Here is an 18,531-nt window from a genome sequence, read left to right on the forward strand (position 1 = left end):
GCTGAGACTCCGGGATCCCACGGGGTATGAAAAAGGTTTCAAGCTCTGCCAGGGCCAGATGGTCCAGCTGACAAAGGCCATGCTGAGCATTCCTTCTGTGGGGGCAGATGCGGTGGCGGGCTGATGGAAGGTGGGGATTCCCCTATCCTACTTGCTCAGTGCCATGGAGAACTCTCCCTAGCTGGGCCAGGTGTGCACCAGTGACCTCTAGGGCAGAGGCCAACCACACAGGCTGTTCTAGAGGATGCAAACAATTGTCTTCAGGCAGAGGACTGCTGCGATCTATTCTGCTTGGCCCATACATAATTTTTAAAAGAAAAAGGAAAAAAAAATCTCAAATTAATTGGTACTGTTTACAAATTAGGCCCTTAATACAGATTCCCAGCTTCTCTTCCCAAGTCAGCACTGGCAAGTCTGGATCTACACTCTCCCGAGGCAACTATTGGCTGGAGCTGGGCAGGCACCACACCGTTCATATGAGAAACGCATTCTGCAGCTTGCCCCTGCCATTTCTCACTGTCTAGCTGCATAATTCATGCAGATTGTTTGGCCACTGAAGGCATCCGAGTTGGTGACTCATCCCAAAAAATCACTCCAACGTAATAAGCCCTCTGTTGCTGTTCTCATGCACAATGTGAAGGCACTTTGGCACTGTTGGGGTGAGGACACGCTGGGTGGCCCACTGACATGCAAGGAATAAAGACATGGTCCCCTAAGGGAGCAAGGGAGGAGGGACACTGTGGACACGCAGGGGCTTCCTAGGAGCCTCTGAAGGCTGTTTCTTCAGTCCCTGCAGGCCAGGGCCTGGGGGCTAAACTGGACAAAACATGTTTTGTTCTTCTCCTAACTGATCACTTCCATTTACAGAAACTTATCAGACACCAGACACCAAGCTAAGCTTTGGTTAAAAGAGGGGTCATCCACACAAACCCCACAGGGTGTAGGCCTAGGAGGTAAGTATGTGCAGAGAGCCAGGTGTCAGACAACAGGGAAGGGGGAGATCAAGGCAGCTGGGAAGCACAGTCCTGGATCTGTCTCAGGCACTGCTGCAGTGCCCAGAGTAGAGATCCGGTATTTGTTACAGTCTTAATTTTTAAGAAGAAGAAATTCAGATTTTTAAGTGTAAATATCTGAGTTCTGATGTCAGCAATGAATCCAAAAAAGGAAAAAGAAAAGCCACAAGAGCTAGCGCCCCGGTTCTGAAGGCCATGCTCAATTGGCAGGTGCCATCGAGGCCGGAGTTTGACTCAGTGCCTGCAAAGCCTGGAATTCGGTCCTGTCAGGAGAGCTTATGTCCCAGGGCTGCCTGTGAGGAGCCGGGTCTGAGCTGCTGCGAACAGTGTGTGGGGCTTCCTCCCCAGGCTTCTTCCATCTGAGAAGACCTGCTCCAGCATCCCTGTAAGGCAGCAGTCTGTCCACGGCTCAGCTGCCCAACTGCCTGTGCGGGGCTGGTGCTGCCCCTCTGAGATCTGCTGTTCCGGTCCAACCCAATCCTGTGGGCCTACCCAACCCAGGGACCACATGGGAACCCTTCAAATACGTACCACATATGACGGGGGTAAATATCGCCATGCCTTTGTACTGCTGCTTAGAAACGGTTTTGCTCAAGATGAGTCCTCCGAAACTGGGGAAATAGCAGACAGCAGTCAAGTTATCAGAGTTTACACTTAAAATGGCCCTGCAACTCTCCACACAAATCACCCTCTCAGCCCAGCTTCCCATCCTTGGCTGTCACTCTCCTCTCCCCTACACAAAATATCTGCTGCGGCCAAACTGGTCTCCCCAGCATCCCTTGCACCCTGCTCATGCTTTTCCATCTCCACTTTGAGCCTCAACCATTGCAGAAGGCCATCCGAGAACACCCACTTATTGCAAAACTAACAAATGCCTTTTCAAAAGCACACAGCTGGCTGGGCTGTCCCAAGACTCCGGCACGACTGAGATGCTCTTTAGCAGAAAACAGAACCTGCAGGAGGATCACCTCATGCCCACCCCATGTTCTCAGAAAATGTTGCAGCCAGACCTTGCTCCCACTGGCCACTGTAGTTTAGCAAAAGCTTTCCCACCCCTTGGAACTTCTTAGAGCCCTGGAGAAGCTAGGTCAATCTGTATCAGGAGCCCAGGAGCCTCCTGGAAGCAAGGATACCTACTCTATCGCCTCTTCTCCCCAAGACTCAAAGTTAGAAAAACTCATCAGAATGGACAGGGGTGGCCCCCATCAAGGTCAACTCTCAGGAAATGAGCCTTGAGAGGGAGCTGGAGGGTGGTGGACCTGGGCTCAGCTGAAGGTTCTAAGGCTCTGGAGGGGCGCTAACCCCACAGCTGTCTAGGTCCCACCAGTAGCCATGCGTGGCCAGTGACCAGGAGGACCAGTGAGTCAGCAGATGTGGCCTTGAGGCCAAGGTGGGGGACCTGCCACCTAAGCAGGGATCTGGGCCAGCAAAGCTCTAGTGGCAATGGCCTGAAAGCCACTGTCTCCCTTGGGGCTCCAGTGCACTCCAGTGCCGGCCCCAGCTTTGGCTCTTCCTGGGTCCCTGGTGCTCTGGCAAATGTAAACAGGGCAGCCTCTCTTAGAACCAACAAGGCCCAGGGTTCTCAGTGAAAGGGAGAGAAGAAAGGAAAAAAGGTATGATTCAATCAGCAATGGGAGTTACTGAAAGAGCCCACAGCTACATTTCACTCCATTCCTGTCCCCCAAGGCAGTGAGTGTCACCCTGGTTCTAGGGGCCTTCATGGCTGAGAGGAGGAAGAGGGGCCGTGGCCCTGGCTCCTGCTCACCTGCTGATGACCATGGCCAGGATGATTGGGAACCAGCCAAACTTCAGGATCTTCACTATGGGTGGGCTCTGCTTGGCAATGAGGACCCACACTGGGGTCAGAGCCGCAAAGCTGAGGCAGACCAGCGGCGTCAGATACCGACTATCTGAAAGGAGAACAGGGACACACGCAGCTCATGTGGCCAAGGCCAGCACACACAGGCTAGGCCTGGATTTCACAAATGAGAGGTGGGTGAGGACGCTCCTGTCCTCATCAGTTGAGGGGGAACTGCCTTGCCATACTTTTCACAGAACTTTCACCATCCCAAGAAGTAACTGGAAAAGCTCCTCTCTGTCCTCTATTCCTGCCACATTCAACTCCACTTCTCTGGCAAACTTGCTATTTTCCCCATATAAAGTACCCTGTTCTGCCTCCTCCCACCCTGATGCTACTGTCATAAATAAATAGAAGTACAATGTATGGAATGCACCATGAGCCAGCACTATGCTCAGTACTTCGGGTGCACAATCTCATCTCACCTTCTCGACAGCCCCTGCTTAGACAGGCAGCAGGAGGAAGCAGATGTGCAAAAAAGGGTGGCTGCCTAGACAGCAAGCAGCCCCGTCAGGGCTATGGCCTGGGTCCATGGAACGCCAGGGCCGGCTATGGGATGCCACCCATGGTCCTGGCTGAGGCCAGTCCCAGGCAACCAAGGGTCACCAGCCGGGTAGCTACTCGTGTCCCCATCTCATCTTCTCCACTGGCGAGAGGCCAGTGAAGACTGGCCAGGTGCTGGATCAGTCACTGCTGCGGGGGCCCAGGACAAGCCTGACACACTCGGGCATCTCGTGCATTCATTCCTCCCTTTCTGTGTAGTGCTCCGTGTGAGGGTCCCCCACAAGTGACAGAACAAGACACTGGCTTTCTCTAGAGTGGTCGTCTCACCCTCAGCCCCACCCTCTGGAGGGCAGGCTCACCTGCCAAGGGGGCCCAACACTCAGGGGTACCCAGGCATGGGTCTGTGTCCCATGTACTCCCTCTCTGGGGGTGTTATCAGGAACATCCGCTCCTTCCTTCTCTGCACTAAAGGGTCATGGCCCATTCCTCTGCCTCAGGTGCCCCAGACTGGCTACAGACAAGGTACTTTATGGTAGGAGGGCGTGGCCTCTGCAGGAGATATAAGCCAGGCCCAGCCACCTCTAACCAGGTCTCCCACCCTCTGGGAAACAGCGGCCTGCAGAAGCATCACCTTATACGACGCTTTTGAATCCAGTCTGAGTTTTCAGTTAGCTACTCACAAGCACCCCCAGGGCCTGCCTCATGCTTTCCCCAGCACACCTCCCCAATGTGCAATGCCAATTCCCAACTACACCCAGCAGGTATTACAGTCAGCTGCTCACACCTCAGCGGGTCAAGATTTATCTAATACAGGCCAGTCCCAGTGACTCCTGAGTGCAACAGAGAGAAGGTCACAGTCTCACTGGAGAGACAGATGCCCCAACAGTGATTTTGTGTCTAAATCATAAGTCGTGTGGAAATGAGCACACGGTACAGCCTGGGGCAGAGGCAAAGGTTCATGTGATGTCTGAACTCTCACTTATTTTGCAAATCCAACTCAAATAACCCATATACAAATCTTCTTGTTTTAAGTTTAGTTTAGCTTAAAAGTAAAGTTAGGTCATCTTATTCTTTCTTACAGATCTCCCTTGCCACTTAAGTAAACTTGGCGAATCTCCCTGGTGATTAAACATCACTGCTGGCAGGCAACACCAGGATGGCAAGAAGACAGTCCCAAAGCTGGGACAGAAAGGGTCCCAGTGCCCATACCCTCTAAATCACAGCTGTTTATTTGTCTGCTTCAGTTGCCAACAGGTAAAGATGGGATGCTTTCTCAAATCCCTAGGCCTACATTCCCATGGGGAGTGATAAACTGCAGCTTTGCTGAGGCTCTTCCCTTTGTCTGGGCACTTCTTCAACAACTGTCACTGCATGCCCACTGCCCTCCAATCCTGTGAGGACACATCAGTGTGGCCGACCAGCCTCAGGCCCCACTCAACCTCCTAGTACACCTCTGCCCTAAAGGTAGAAGTTAACAACCCATATAAATGCAGGCTTCAGTTGCTTATTCTTCCTAACATGGTTTGGAGAGCTTGAGGCACTTTCCTGAGCACTCCTTGAACTTGTGGAATAACCTCAGGCTTTCCCTCTGTAAAAGGATTTTTGACTGTAATACAGCAGGGTCCTTCCTGTGGGAATAATGGCTGATTTGAAGGTCACAGTGTCTTAGTCAGTTTTGTTGCTTATAACAGAACACTCGAAACTGGGTAATTCCTAAAGAAAACGAATTTGTTCTTACGGTTATAATGGCTGAGAAGTCCAAGGTTGAGAGGCTGCCTCTGGTGAGGGCCTTCTTTGCTGGTGGGGACTCTGCAGAGTCCGGAGGTGGCGCAAGGCACCACATGGCGAGGGAACCGAGCATGTAGCTCAGGTCTCTCTTCCTCTTTTTTAAAGCCACCAGTCCCACTCCCATGGTAACTCATTAATCCAATTAAGCCATTAATCTATTAATCCATGAATGGATTAATCTGTTCATGAGGGCAGAGCCCTTATGACCCAATCACCTCTTAAAGGCCCCACTTTTCAATACTGCCACATTGGGGATCAACACATGAAATTTAGGGAACTCATTCGAACCACAGCATTCCACCCATGGTACCCCAAATTCATGTCTTTCTCACATGCAAAATACATTCATTCCATCCCCATAGCCCAGAGTCTTAACTTATGCCAGCATCAACTCAAAAGCCCTAAGTCCAGAGTCTCACATGTGAGCCTATGAAATCAAAACAAGCTACCTGCTTCTAAGATACAATGGTGGTACAGGCATAAGGCAGACATTCCCATCCAAAAGGAAGAAATGGACAAAAAGAAAAGACCAATAGGCCAAAACCTGAGAGAGCAGACACTGGGGCTTATGACTCCAGAGCTTTCTCCTCTGACTCCATGCCAGGCATCCTCTACACGCTGGTGTGGGGGTTGAGGTTCGCAGGCCTCTGAGATCCCCCTACCTCCAACCATGGCTGTGCAGTGCTCAGTCCACCCAGCTCTCCCAGGCTGAAATCGCACACTAACAGCTCCGCAGTCGTGGGGTCTTGGTGGGAGTCCTGCTTCCATGGCTCCACTAGGCATTGTCCTGGTGGAACTCTGGAGCAGCTCGAATCCCACATTTCTGCTTGGCACTGCTCTAGTAGGGGAACTCTGCAGTGGCTTCAGCCCTGAAACAAGTCTTCGTCTGGGCCCCCAGGCTTTGGACAAAATACTTCCAAAACTTGGTAGTGGCTACTAAGCTTCCAAGGCCCTTGCTCTCTGCAAGTCTGGACAATTAGCACCACATGGAGCTAGGTTTATGACTTGTACCTTCTGGAGCGGCAGCATGAGCTGCACCCGAGCCGTGTGAGCCATGACTGGGATGGCCAAGGAGCGCTGCACTGGGATACAGGGAACAGAGTCCCTAGGTGGCCCTGGGCAGCAAGCTCATGCCCTGGGCCTGTCCCCTGAAACTATTCCGTCTTTCTAGGCTTCTGGGCCTGTGATGGGAGGTGGGGGCCTCAAAAAATCTCTGAAATGCTTTTGGGCCTTTTCCCCCTTGTCTTGACTATTAGCTCCCAGCTCCCTTTCAGCCATGCTAATCTCCTTAGAAACTGGTGGCTCAGTCACACCCTTGGATTCCTCTCCTGGAAACTCTTTCATTCTCTACCATATGGCCAGGCTAAAAATATTCCCAATTTTCCCGCCGTTTCCATTTTCTCTAAGAGTTCACCAGGTAAACCAAAAACAAAATTTGAAGCTCCATCCCAACCACCTGAATGGACTTCCTCCTCAGCCAGGGCACTCTTAAAATGTAACCTGAAAGACTGGTTCAGGCCATGACGGGGAGTGGGGGTCAGACATGCCTCATTATCCCTCTCCAGCATTAATATCAATGCAGACTTTAAGTCCGGTAAGAAGCATTTTATAATCTCTTCTCTCTGAAGCCTGCTACCTGAAGGCTTCCTCTCTGCAAATAACAACTGTCTCCACAATCCTTTTTCTTAACACAGACATTCCTTTCTATTGATCCCAGGTCTTTAGATAAACTCAACCAATTGTCAAAATCAGGTGTGTTGTTTGCTTCTTTGTTTAGAGTTTTTTTTTTTTTCTTTTTTTTTTGAGACAGTCTCTCTCTGTTGCCCAGGCTGGAGTGCAGTGGCGCTATCTCGGCTTACTGCAAGCTTCGCCTCCCAGGTTCACGCCATTCTCCTGCCTCAGCCTGCCGAGTAGCTGGGACTACAGGCGCCCGCCACCATGCCTGGCTAATTTTTTGTATTTTTAGGAGAGACAGGATTTCACCGTGTTAGCCAGGATGCTCTTGATCTCCTGACCTCGTGATCCGCCTGCCTTGGCCTCCCAAAGTGCTGGGATTACAGGCGTGAGCCACCGCGCCTGGCCTGTTTAGAGTTTTTATACCCTCTATCTTTTCCTGGGCTTTCTGTGTCCTCCTTTTGTTCTTCCCCTGGGCGGGCCTTTATCTATCACTTGTGCAGTGGCCCTGCCAGCACTTGGGAGAGCTGCATGCGCAGTGTGTTTATTGAGATGGTGCACATGCTCAGTAGGGGCAGTTCTCACTGGTCCAGCGCTCCAAAGGAAGGTCATATACCAGTTAAATTTCACCATCTTGCCCTTTCACTGCACATGCTTAAAACCCTATCGGGGATTATGGCTTGCTAATTCCAGGTGTCTTCTGTCTGTTCTAAGACTCCTGTCATTCCAGGCACCAGTCACAGCCACTTATTATCTTAGAGGGACGGTTTTATGCCTGCCTGTCCGTTACTTAATGAGAACCAGACAGCTCTGGGGTTCCTCCCTTCTCCTGCTCATTATTTCAGGGGGACAGATTTATAATTGCCTGACCATGGCTTGACAACTGCCCAACATTCTTGGGGGCCCTCTCTCCTGCCCTGCTCATGTCTAACCCCCTATTCTATGACTAAGTTTAGAGTTCACCTGAGCCCAAAACTTAAGAACAGCTCAGTGGGAGCATAGATTCAAGTGCCCTGAATATACACTTCAATTAGTAGCAGTTACAAGTGGGGTTTTAAAGATAAAGGAAGAGGCTGTTCCTAAGTTGTTTACAAAGAATTTACATTAAAATAACATAAGCTATGGATTGGCTATATTATTGTTCATTGTATCACAAATTCCAGGTACATGAAGATAATGGGGGAGGCAGTTAGGAACAAAATGCCTTTAAACAATTGCCCAGGCATGGATGTGGGGGGCGTGACTGAAGCAAACAACACACTTGATTTTTCAAGTCGCCCACATGGGTCTCCTTCAAGTGTACTCTCTCGAATAAACTCTTGCTTTGCTTAAAATAAATTCTCCCTCCTGCTTTAAACCTTGCCCGTGTCTCTCATTTGAAATCTTTCCTTCCAGAAGACAAAGAACTGAAATTGCCGCAAAGTTGCCATTCTGGAGTTTCTCCAGATAGCTGGACTCACCGCTGGTAACAATATTATCTGGATATTGTTATTTAAGGTTGACATCAATAACACCCTACTTCTCAGTATCAATTTTTTGCTTTAGTCTATTTGCTTATAATGGAATACCAGAAATTGGATAATTCATAAGGAAATTTCTTATGGTTGTGGAGGCTGAAGAACCCAAGGTCGAGGGGCAGCATTTGGTGAGGGCCTTCTTGCTGGTGGGGACTCTGTGGTCTGGAGGTGGTGCAGGGCACCACATGGTGACAGAACCCAGCGTGCAGCTCAGGTCTCACCTCCTCTTCTTATAAAGCCACCAGTCCCACTCCCATGATAACTCATTAATCCATCAATCCATTAATGGAATCACCTTTTAAAGGCACCACCTTTCATTACTGCCAAGTTAGGGGTTAAGTTTCCAACACATGAAATGTGGGGGACACATTCAAACAATAGCACATGGGCTGGGTGCAAAAGTACCCACTCAGCCTCAGTGGTGACCTGCTCCAGGGCCCCCCCTCCATGGAGCCTTTGTGTCTATAGAAGAAGACACTCTTTACCTTTGTGTCTGTAGAAGAAGCTGCTAACCAAAGCCAGAATGGACAGTGTGATGAGGTCTCCTAGGCTGGCTGCAATGGGCGTGGCAATGTTGTCTGGGTTGACCCCGAGCTTTCGAGCACCAATCACTATACAGATCATCAGCACCCCTGCAGAGAGAGAGAGGAGAAACAGCAGACTCAAATCCCAGGGAGCCAGATGGCTCTGAGCAGGCACAGCAGCACAGGGATGGGCGGCACTGAGTAGGGACTGGCAGGTGGCAGGGAGGCTGCTCATTAACTTGCCTCCCTCCACAAAGGCCTTGACGTGAAGCCAGGCTGCCCTGACTTTCAGAGCTTCCCACTACACTGGAGGCCTGAGAAGGCTGGGAGAGTTGGACTCCACTTTGTGACCTGTGCACATGATGCTAAGGAGTGACCCGTGGCTCCCGAGCTCCCAAATCACCAGGAACCACAGAGACAGGCAGCCCACAGCCCCATGCTGCATGAGGGCTGCTCCAAAGATGCTCGGAGCAATGGAACCCCTCGGGGTGAGCTCATGGCCTCCTGTGTTTACTGGCATCCTCTGAGAAGCAGACATCCAGATGGAAACAGCTAGGTAAGAGATTGATTAGGGACTAGGCCTGTGAGGGAAGACAGGGAGGGCGGGAGGGAGCTGGGAGCACTGGAGGACATCGACACAGTCAGGGCACAGGGGAGGGGGGCAGCGAAGGTGGGGTACATCTAAGACTGCACTGCATTTCTAGGTGCGCTCAGCCAGGCTGTCAGATGCACACTCGGAGGGCCCCGTGTCTCCCAGGAACAGTCCTGCACTGGGAGCTTAGCGGTGCTGTCCATGGTGCACTGGGAAGCACGTGCAGTGGTGGCGGATTTCTGGGGGCAGCACTGAAGAGGTTAGGCTCACGTTTCCGTGGCTACCATGCCTCTGAAGTCCTCCTTCCTGTTCAGACTGTTCAGACTGTGCTCTGAAGGGGACTATCACATGTGATCTCCTAGTCCCCATCCACAGCCTAGGACTTGACTCAACAGACTCTCACTTGGTTCTCTAAGAAGATACTCTGTGTTGTGGCTATTGGCATTTTAACACTTTACCCAGGATCTTGTAACTCTAAAAATAATTACAATCACCACCTGATGCCATCCTCAAGCTGCCACTACAAGCTGGTTTGTGCCTTGCCTGATCTTGTGAACAAGTCACAGCCCTGTGTCTCCTTTTGAATGCCAGCTGTAAGTGAATCCGAGTTCGCACGCTGAGTCAGTGAGCTGGGGACAATCTTGCAAGGACCATTTAAAGGAACACCAGTGGTTTGGGGGCACCTATTGAAAACCACTACCCTGAGGCTTCTGTGATAGCCTCTTCAACACCGCCTGGTGAGGTAACCGCAATGCTTCTGAACAGCCATGGACAATACAGATTTTGCTTGTGTTGCTAAGCTTCATCCGATCTCTGGGCCTCAGTTTTCCCTTCTGTAAAATAGGGAGCTGGGAATGGTGTTCTCTACAAGCCCCTGCAAAGACAGGGCTGGCCTTCAGGACTGTCAGACTGTGTTGTTTTCAGGAGACTTTATGCTGAGGGTCTCCTGGACTGTTCTTCTCTGGAAAGTCTGGCACATTCATCCCGCCCCATCTGTGGACCAGGCTGGGTCATGGCATCCAACATCCGTCCATGCCTGCGCAGGCTGTAACTAGGAGCCAGCCTCAGCCAACACCCTGAGCAGGGACACGTGGTTTGTAAACCTGCAGCCTGCTTTGGCACAGTCCTCTTCCAGCCTACACCCTCCATGCACTGGCACAGGAATGGGCCTGATCAGCTGCCTGGTAGGAATGAGAATAGCCCACATGGGTAACCCACAGCGAGCTGAGCCCAGAGGATACTGACTGAGCAAGTAGGTGGGGGAATGGATGTATAAACACAGGTTCAATTATGAAGTTATCAACTTTTCCTTCTTTCACTGAACCAAAGCAAGGCACGTGGTCTGGAAGATTCACAAAGACATGTGACCCAGGAGAGAGCTGGAGGAGAGTCCATTCATTCAGCGAACATCCGCAAGCTGGTTATAAGCCTGGCCCTGGTTTAAGTGATGACAATAACCAAAAGGCTCTGTTCCCATCAGTGGAAATGCCTGTCGGGTGTGGGGAGAGACAGTACACACATGTGCGAACACACATTTGAGGTGAGGTGAGTAAAACAGGACACTAACGTAAAGCATGGCTGGAATGGTCACTTTAGTGTTGGCCAGAGGAGGCCTCAGGACAAAAGCGACATGTGGCACTCACTCTAGTGTCCTGTATATTCATAAGCTTATTGTCTGCCCCTGAGCTAGAATATAAAATCAAAATACATTTTGTTGACAGTATATCCCCAGCACTACACCGTGCCAGGCACACAGCAGACACCCAGCAACAACTGAATCACCAATGGACAACCATGCAACGTGGCCAACGTGCGGCGACTGCTTTCCCTGCACATGTGCGAGCCCTAAGGAAGGGGTATGTCTGCCCGCATCTGTCTCACATGTGTTGCAGATACACGTTAAGCACCAGCTGTGTTTGGCATGAGACAGGAGCAGCAGACAGCAGGTGGGAACTACTGGGTCCCCACTCTTGAGGAGCTGAATTTTAGCAGGGAGGTGAGGCAGCAAGATGATGCAACAAGACAATCTGAGCTACACAAGCAGAGCCGGGGCCCATGGGAAGGGGAGAGAGGACGTGGGTGCATGTGGGAGGGTGGTGCTGTGCACTCAACACTGCTGTCCCCCTAACCCACATGTTGAAATCCTCAACCACAAGGTGAGGAGGTGGCGCCTTTGGGAGGTGAGGTCATGAGGATGGGGGCCCCACGAATGAGATGAGGGCCCTTATGAAAGAGGCCCCAAAGAGCTCCCACCTCTCTCCACTGTGTGAGGACAGCGAGAAGGGCCGACTGCAGCCTCAAAGGGAGCAGCTGTGAGCCCAGCCCCGCAGACGCCCAACCTCGGGCTCCAGCCTGCAGCCCCACGAGGAGTAAATGTCTGCTGCTGTCAAGCCGCTGACTGGGGGCTCTGTCACAGCAGCCACAGTCTCCTCAGACAAGTTAGAAAGGCCTCTCTGAAGACATGAAATGGAAGCTCAAATCTGTGCCTTACCCTCAGGACACCTGCAGCCTCCAGAGCCCATCACAGGCCTGTGTGTAAGGTCATGCTCAATAAGTGTTTAAAACCAACAGGCTGACTGCACAGATGAACAAGCCTGCTCTGTGCAGGTGTCAGGCCTCGGCACGGGAGCGTGACCAGCTGAAGAGACCTGCAGAGCAGGGACAGGTCTTTACACAGCAGAGAGCAGAGGCGAGTGGTGGCAGGAGCGGCACACACCCCTGCCTGGGTGAGGGCACAAGGTGGGCCATGAAGACCCAGCTGGCTCGTCCCACCCTGCCAGTGAGAACCCTGAGCCCACCATCAGTCCCATTAGCAGTGGGACTCACACCCCCAGAAACTGAAAACACAATGAGCTCTGAGGTGGGACCTCAGAGGAGCAGGGAGCAGGTGGGGGCTCACAGCTGGGGCATGGCTCACCCAGGGCAAAGGCTGCAAGGAAGGCAGTGAGGACACTGCTGGCACACAGCAACTCCACCTTGGCGACATCCACTTCCTCTCGAGACACCACGCCCAACAGCAGCGCAGCCACAGCAGCCAAGAGCCCCACGACAGTGGCCTGCACCTGTTGGACAGAAATCAGAAGCATGAAGGAGGGCCCCGGGGCCACAGCCACACTCCCTGCCCTTCACACCTCACTCACCGCAAGGGGCCGGGTGCCACATGCTACTGCCTCCTTTCCCTTACCCTAAAATCTCACAGGCCCTCACCCCAGGAAAAACTAATACCACACCCCACACCTGCCTTGAACTCAACTCCTCCGAAACCACGCTGGCCACCTCTGCTCCCTTGCTAGGCACTGCCTTCAAGAGCAGAATCTATTTCTCCATCATCTGCTCAGGCTTTGGTCAGGGGCCACCTGGTATCTTGCTGGCAACTCCACTCTCACTGGTCTGAGCAGAAGTCCTCTGCAACTCCCGGCAGTGCAGACAACACACCTCACTTGCCATGTGGTGTACCCCACGACACAGAGCAGTCACACGGGAGGACTTCACACACTTTTGGTCTCTCCTTTGGCACCCTGCTCACACCCTCCCCTTCCAGGCTCTGTTCCCATCTCTGTCCTGCCAAACACACACCACAGCCTGCGCCAGGAGCTGCCCTGATCTGGACATCAACACTGGCACCTCTAATCCAAAATGCTGACCTGGAAACGTTATTAAAGAAGGACACAGAAACAAAGAGCTCCACCATGTACGGGGAGAAGAGTGATATGGTTTGGCTCTGTAGCCCCACCAAGTCACATGTTGAATTATAATCCCCGATGTTGGAGATGGGGCCTGGTGGGAGGTGATTGGATCACAGGGGCAGTTTCTCATGGTTTAACATCACCGCCACCCCCACCCCCCAACCTGTCCCTTGGTGAAGTCATCGGTGATCATGAGTTCTCATGAGTTCTGGTTATTTAAAAGTGTGTGGCACCTCGTTCCTCTCTCTTGCTCCTTCTTTGGCTGTGTGAAGTGCTACTCCCCTTTGCATTCCCCCCATGCTTGTAAGTTTCCTGGGGCTTTTCCACAAGCTAAGCAGATGCCAGCATCATGCTTCCATGCTGTACAGCCTGTGGAACCGTAAGCCAATTAAACCTCTTTTGTTTATAAATTACCCAGTCTCAGATATTTCTTTATAGCACTGTGAGAACAGACTAACACAGAAAAGTGGTACTGAAGAGTGAGGCACTGTTATAAAGATACCTGAAAATGTGGAAGCGACCTTGGAGTTAGGTAACGAGCAGAGGGTGGAAGAGTTTGGAGGGCTCAGAAGAAGACAGGAAGATAAGGGAATGTTTGGAACTTCCTCAAGACTTGTTAAATGTTTGTGACCAAAATTCTGGTAATAATTTGGACAGTGAAGGCCAGGCTGATGAGGTCTCAGATGGAGATGAGGATCTTTTCGGAAACTGGAGCAAAGGTTCCTTTTGTTACACTTTAGCAAAGAACTTGGCTGCATTATACCCCTGCCCTAGGGATCTGTGTAACTTTGAACTTGAGAATGATGATTTAGGGTATCTGGTGAAAGAAATTTTTAAGCAGCAAAACATTCAAGATGTGAACTGGCTGTTTCTAATAACCTATGCTCATATGCATGAGCAAAGAAATGATGCAAAACTGGAACTTATATTTAAAGGGGAAGCAGAGAGTGAAAGTTTGGAAAATTTGCAGCCTGGCCATGCGGTAGAAAAGGCAAACCCACTTTCAGGGGAGAAATTCAAGCAGGCTGCAGAAATTTACATAAATAAAAAGGAGCCAAGTGCTAACAGCCAAGACAATAGGAAAAGGCATAGAAGACATCATAGAGACCTTATTGGCAGCCCCTCCCCTCACAGGCCCAGAGGCCTAGGAGGACAGAATGGTTTCATGGGCCAGGTCCAGGGCCCCTGCTGCCCTGCACAGCCTCAGGACACTCCGTCCCATGTCCCAGTCGCTCAAGCTCCAGTCGTGGCTCAAAAGGGCCCAGATATAGCTCAGGCTGCTGTTTCAGAGGATGCAACCCATAAGCCTTGGTTGCATCCACGTGTGTTATGCCTGCAGTTGCACAGAGTGCAAAGTTGAGGCTTCGGAGCCTCCGCCTAGATTTCAGAGGATGTATGGAAAAGCCTGGCTATCCAGGCAGAAGCCTGCTGCAGGGGCGGAGCCCTCATGGAGACCCTCTACTAGGCAGTGTTGGGGGAAATGTGGGGTTGGAGCCCCCCCCACAGTTCCCACTGGGGCACTGCCTAGTGAAGCTGGGAGAAGAGGGTCCCCATCCTCCAGACCCCAGAATGGTAGCTCCACCAGCATCTTGCCACCGTCAGCCTGGAAAATCTGCAGGCACTGAATACCAGCCCATGAGAGCAGCAGACAGGGCGGAACCCTGCAAAGCCACAGAGGCAGAGCTGCCCAAGGCCTTGGGAGCCCACCCCTTGCACCAATGTGCCCTAGATGTGAGACATGGAGTTAAAGGAGATTATTTGGGAGCTTTAAAATTTAATGACTGCCCCACTAAGTTTCAATTCTGCATGAGGCCCATAACCCCTTCCTTTGGCTGATTTCTCCCCTTTGAAATGGGAGTATTTACCCAATACCTGTATCCCCCATTGTATCTTGAAAGTAACTAACTTGTCTTTGATATTATAGGCTCATAGTTAGAAGGCACTTGCCTTGTCTCAGATGAGACTTTGGACTTTTGAGTTAATGCTGGAACGAGTTAAGACTTTGGGTGACTGTTAGGAAGCCATGATTATATTTTGCAATGTGAGAAAGGCATGAGATTTGGGGGGCCAGGGGTGAAATTATATAGTTTGTATTTGTTTCCCCACCAAATCTCATGTCAAATTATAATCCCCAATGTTGGAGGTGGAGCCAGGTGGGAGGTGACTGGATCACGGGGGTGGTTTCTCATGGTGACCCCTTGGTGCTGTCATCTATAATGAGTGAGTTCTGCTGAGATCTGGTCCTTTAGAAGTATGTGGCACTCCCCCCCCACCACTCTCTTGCTCATTCTCTGGCCACATGAAGTGCTGGCTTCCCTTCTGTCTCCCACCATAATTGTAAGTTTCCTGAGGACTCCTCAGAAGTCAAGCAGATCCCAGTATCATGCTTCCTGTACAGCCTGTGGAACCATAAGCCAATTAAACTTCTTTTCTTTATGAATTACCCAGTCTCAGATATTTCTTTATAGCAATGCAAAATGAACTAATACAAAGAGCTAGTTTTTTAAAGCTAAAAATTGCTCCCCAAGTTAATCCATGTAATTCCAGTCAAAGTCCCAACAAGATCTTTCACGGCACTTGACAACTCATTTTAAATTTCACAAAAATGAGTAACTGTGCAAGAATAGCTAAGACAGCTTTGAGAAAGGTCAAAGAGGGAGTTGTGGCATACTCATGATCAAAGTGTATTTTAAAGCTGAAGGAATGAAAGCAGTGTGGTCCTGACAGAAACAAATAGATCAGCAGGACAGAACACAGCCCCATAAAAGAACCATGAATATATGAAAATTTAATATATAAGAATGTAATCATGAATATATAGCAGGATAAAGGTGGCATTGCAAATCAGGATGGAATGGGTAAATATTAAACAGGGTAAGAAAAACTGGATATCTAGATTTGGGAAAAATACAGGTCCCTACTTCATACCATTCACACACATACCCCTGAACATAAAAACTATTTCATAAAATAAAATAAATATAATACATATGTAATATATATTATACAGAATATATAATTATAATATGTATAATATATATTATATATGTTATATTTTAGGAAAATTCTAAATAAAATCTCAATATATGTATATTATAAACCTTTTATGTTTAAACAACATATATTAAGTTATATAAAACTTTATAACATATAATATATATGATATATAATATATAATTATATATATATTATACATATATACACAAGTCCATTTATACACTGGACTTCATTATTCTAGATACTAACTAGAAAAATGCACAAGGGTTATGGATAGGCAACTCACAGAAAAGAAAATACAAACGGATAACAGACGTGCATAAAGATCAACTTCTCTAGTAGTTAGGAAAATTCTAAATAAAATCTCCATTTGAAGGTATCTTATTCATTAACAGCTGATGCTGTTCTTCCTCTTTTAAAAGGTAAGTGTTGTCTTATTTTCTACTGGGGTCTCCTGTTCTGAGCACAGAGCCTGGCACTCTGCAGGTACTTATACAGGCTCAATGGACAGATGGATGAATGACAGATGTGTGGGTGAACAGGTAGGTGGGTGAATGGGTGGGTGGATGGACAAATAAACAGATGGACAAATGGATGAGTAGACAGGTAGGTCGGTGGGTGAGTGGCTGGGTTGATGGATGGATGGATGCACAAGATATACTTTGTTTATTCATCAGATTAGGTAAGACTAAAATTTAAAAGGTTGATAATATAAAATACATATTGACAAGTATGTGAGAAAATGGTTCTCTTATACATTGAAGGGGGTCAATGTTGGTACAGGAATTTAGGGGGAAACTTTGGCTACAATTTATCTATATACCTTCTGATTCAGCATTTTCTCAAAAGAAACATTTGTGTATTTGTACAAAGCATTCACAGCTGATATTTACTGAGTGCTATCTGCCATGCTCGAAGTAATTTTTATTCAATAAGTCGTTATAAAGACAAAAGTACAAGTCACAGAATTATGTGTGTAAAACTTTTTATGTTTAAACAATACAGAAAACCATATATATTATCTGTGGGCACACACATTTATATGGTGAATTCAAAAAGTAGTTTAGAAGAACATTTTCAATGCTAATGAGGTTATAGAGAAACTGATTCAAATATTGCTCAAATATTAATGGTAGGGCTAATTATTTAATACCAAGAAATAAAATAATTTTTAGTCATTTTGGAGGGAAATCTAGAGCTTTGAACTGTTCATACCCTTTGAACTTGTGGGAAGTTATCTTAGGAATTTCACACACAAAGATACTTTCATTGCAGTATAATCTTTCAAGTAAGTCAAAGGCTAGGAAGACCTCAAGGCCCCGCTCAGTGGCAGGGTTCAGGGAAGTGGGCAGGGCTGGTGCTGAGTGGACTCCCAGGGGACCGGCTCTTAGTGGCTGCCCTTTGGTCACTGCTGCCTCCCCACATTTATACGACAGAATATGCTGAAGTTCTTAAAAAGTCCAATGAATAAAACTTATTGCACTGCTGATGATTCAGAGTTAATTAAGCTTTTTTAAAAATGGAGGAGACAAAATTACATTCATGCTAGGATTGGGACTATACACCAAGCCAGTGCCTGTCCCTGAGCAAGGCTTCATAAACATATGTTGAGAATCAATTATGTGGAAATGCACATCCATATGGACAAAGATTTTATGGAAAACAGCAAAGTAAAACCAGTGTGACTTGTAGTCGAGGCATTTATTACCTGCCCCTTGCTAGACCTTGTGTTAGAGGCATCCCCAGCATCTCATTCAACTCTGCAGTTCCTCAGCCACAGGACATGGTGCTAGCACGTAAGACTCAGCTTAGCTGCGGGCAGCAGACATGTAAACACACAACTACAATCAGGGCAGCCGCAGCAGCATGCATAAGGCACCAAAGACGTAAAAGGCAGAAAGAGATACACCTGGTGTTAGGTAGGAACTTACACCTGAGTGGAGCCTTTAACGAGCTTCACTGGCAGCTGAACTAGAGGAGAAAGGACCTTCCCAGGAGAGATGGCTAAAGATGCACGGCAGGGAGGTGTGAAGGGGTGGGGGCTGGGCAGGAAGCTGGTAAGACAGCGCGGCCAGGCCCACAGTTGGACGAGAGGAGCCAGTGAAGGAGAGGAGGCATAACTGACTGGGTTTTAGAAAGGCCACCCAGGTGGCCAGGAGGAGCTGGAGGATTCCTGGCCTGGGAGTGGCTAGAGCAGTGTGGAGGTCTGCCATTATCCAGGCAGGGGAGGAGGAGGAGAAGCGGAATTCATGCACAACTCGGAGGCAGAAGCCTCAAAGCGACTGCATGCTGAGAAGCAGCTGGGGTGACTTGGTTTCTGGTGTGGTTACTGGGAAGGACCATCCACAAGGCACAGCTGACAGGACAGGGTGATGTCC

The 18,531-nt window shown here is 49.2% G+C and overlaps 1 protein-coding gene across 9 annotated transcripts in view; it reads right to left on the minus strand.

Moving 5' to 3' along the window:
* The window catches only part of SLC41A3 (solute carrier family 41 member 3), a 77,923-nt gene that overhangs the window by 7,606 nt on the left and 51,786 nt on the right, over positions 1–18,531 (minus strand). For all 9 annotated transcript variants that reach the window (XM_001135187.7, XM_054680943.2, XM_054680941.2 and 6 more), the window contains 4 exons: positions 12,388–12,532; positions 8,840–8,986; positions 2,779–2,923; positions 1,545–1,624 (listed from right to left, as the gene is read on the minus strand). In XM_001135187.7, the coding sequence (XP_001135187.3) occupies positions 1,545–1,624; positions 2,779–2,923; positions 8,840–8,986; positions 12,388–12,532 (517 nt within the window). The remainder of the gene's footprint in view (positions 1–1,544; positions 1,625–2,778; positions 2,924–8,839; positions 8,987–12,387; positions 12,533–18,531) is intronic.

The sequence above is a fragment of the Pan troglodytes genome, chromosome 2, assembly GCF_028858775.2.
Source record: "Pan troglodytes isolate AG18354 chromosome 2, NHGRI_mPanTro3-v2.0_pri, whole genome shotgun sequence".
Classification (NCBI taxonomy): Eukaryota; Metazoa; Chordata; class Mammalia; order Primates; family Hominidae; genus Pan; species Pan troglodytes.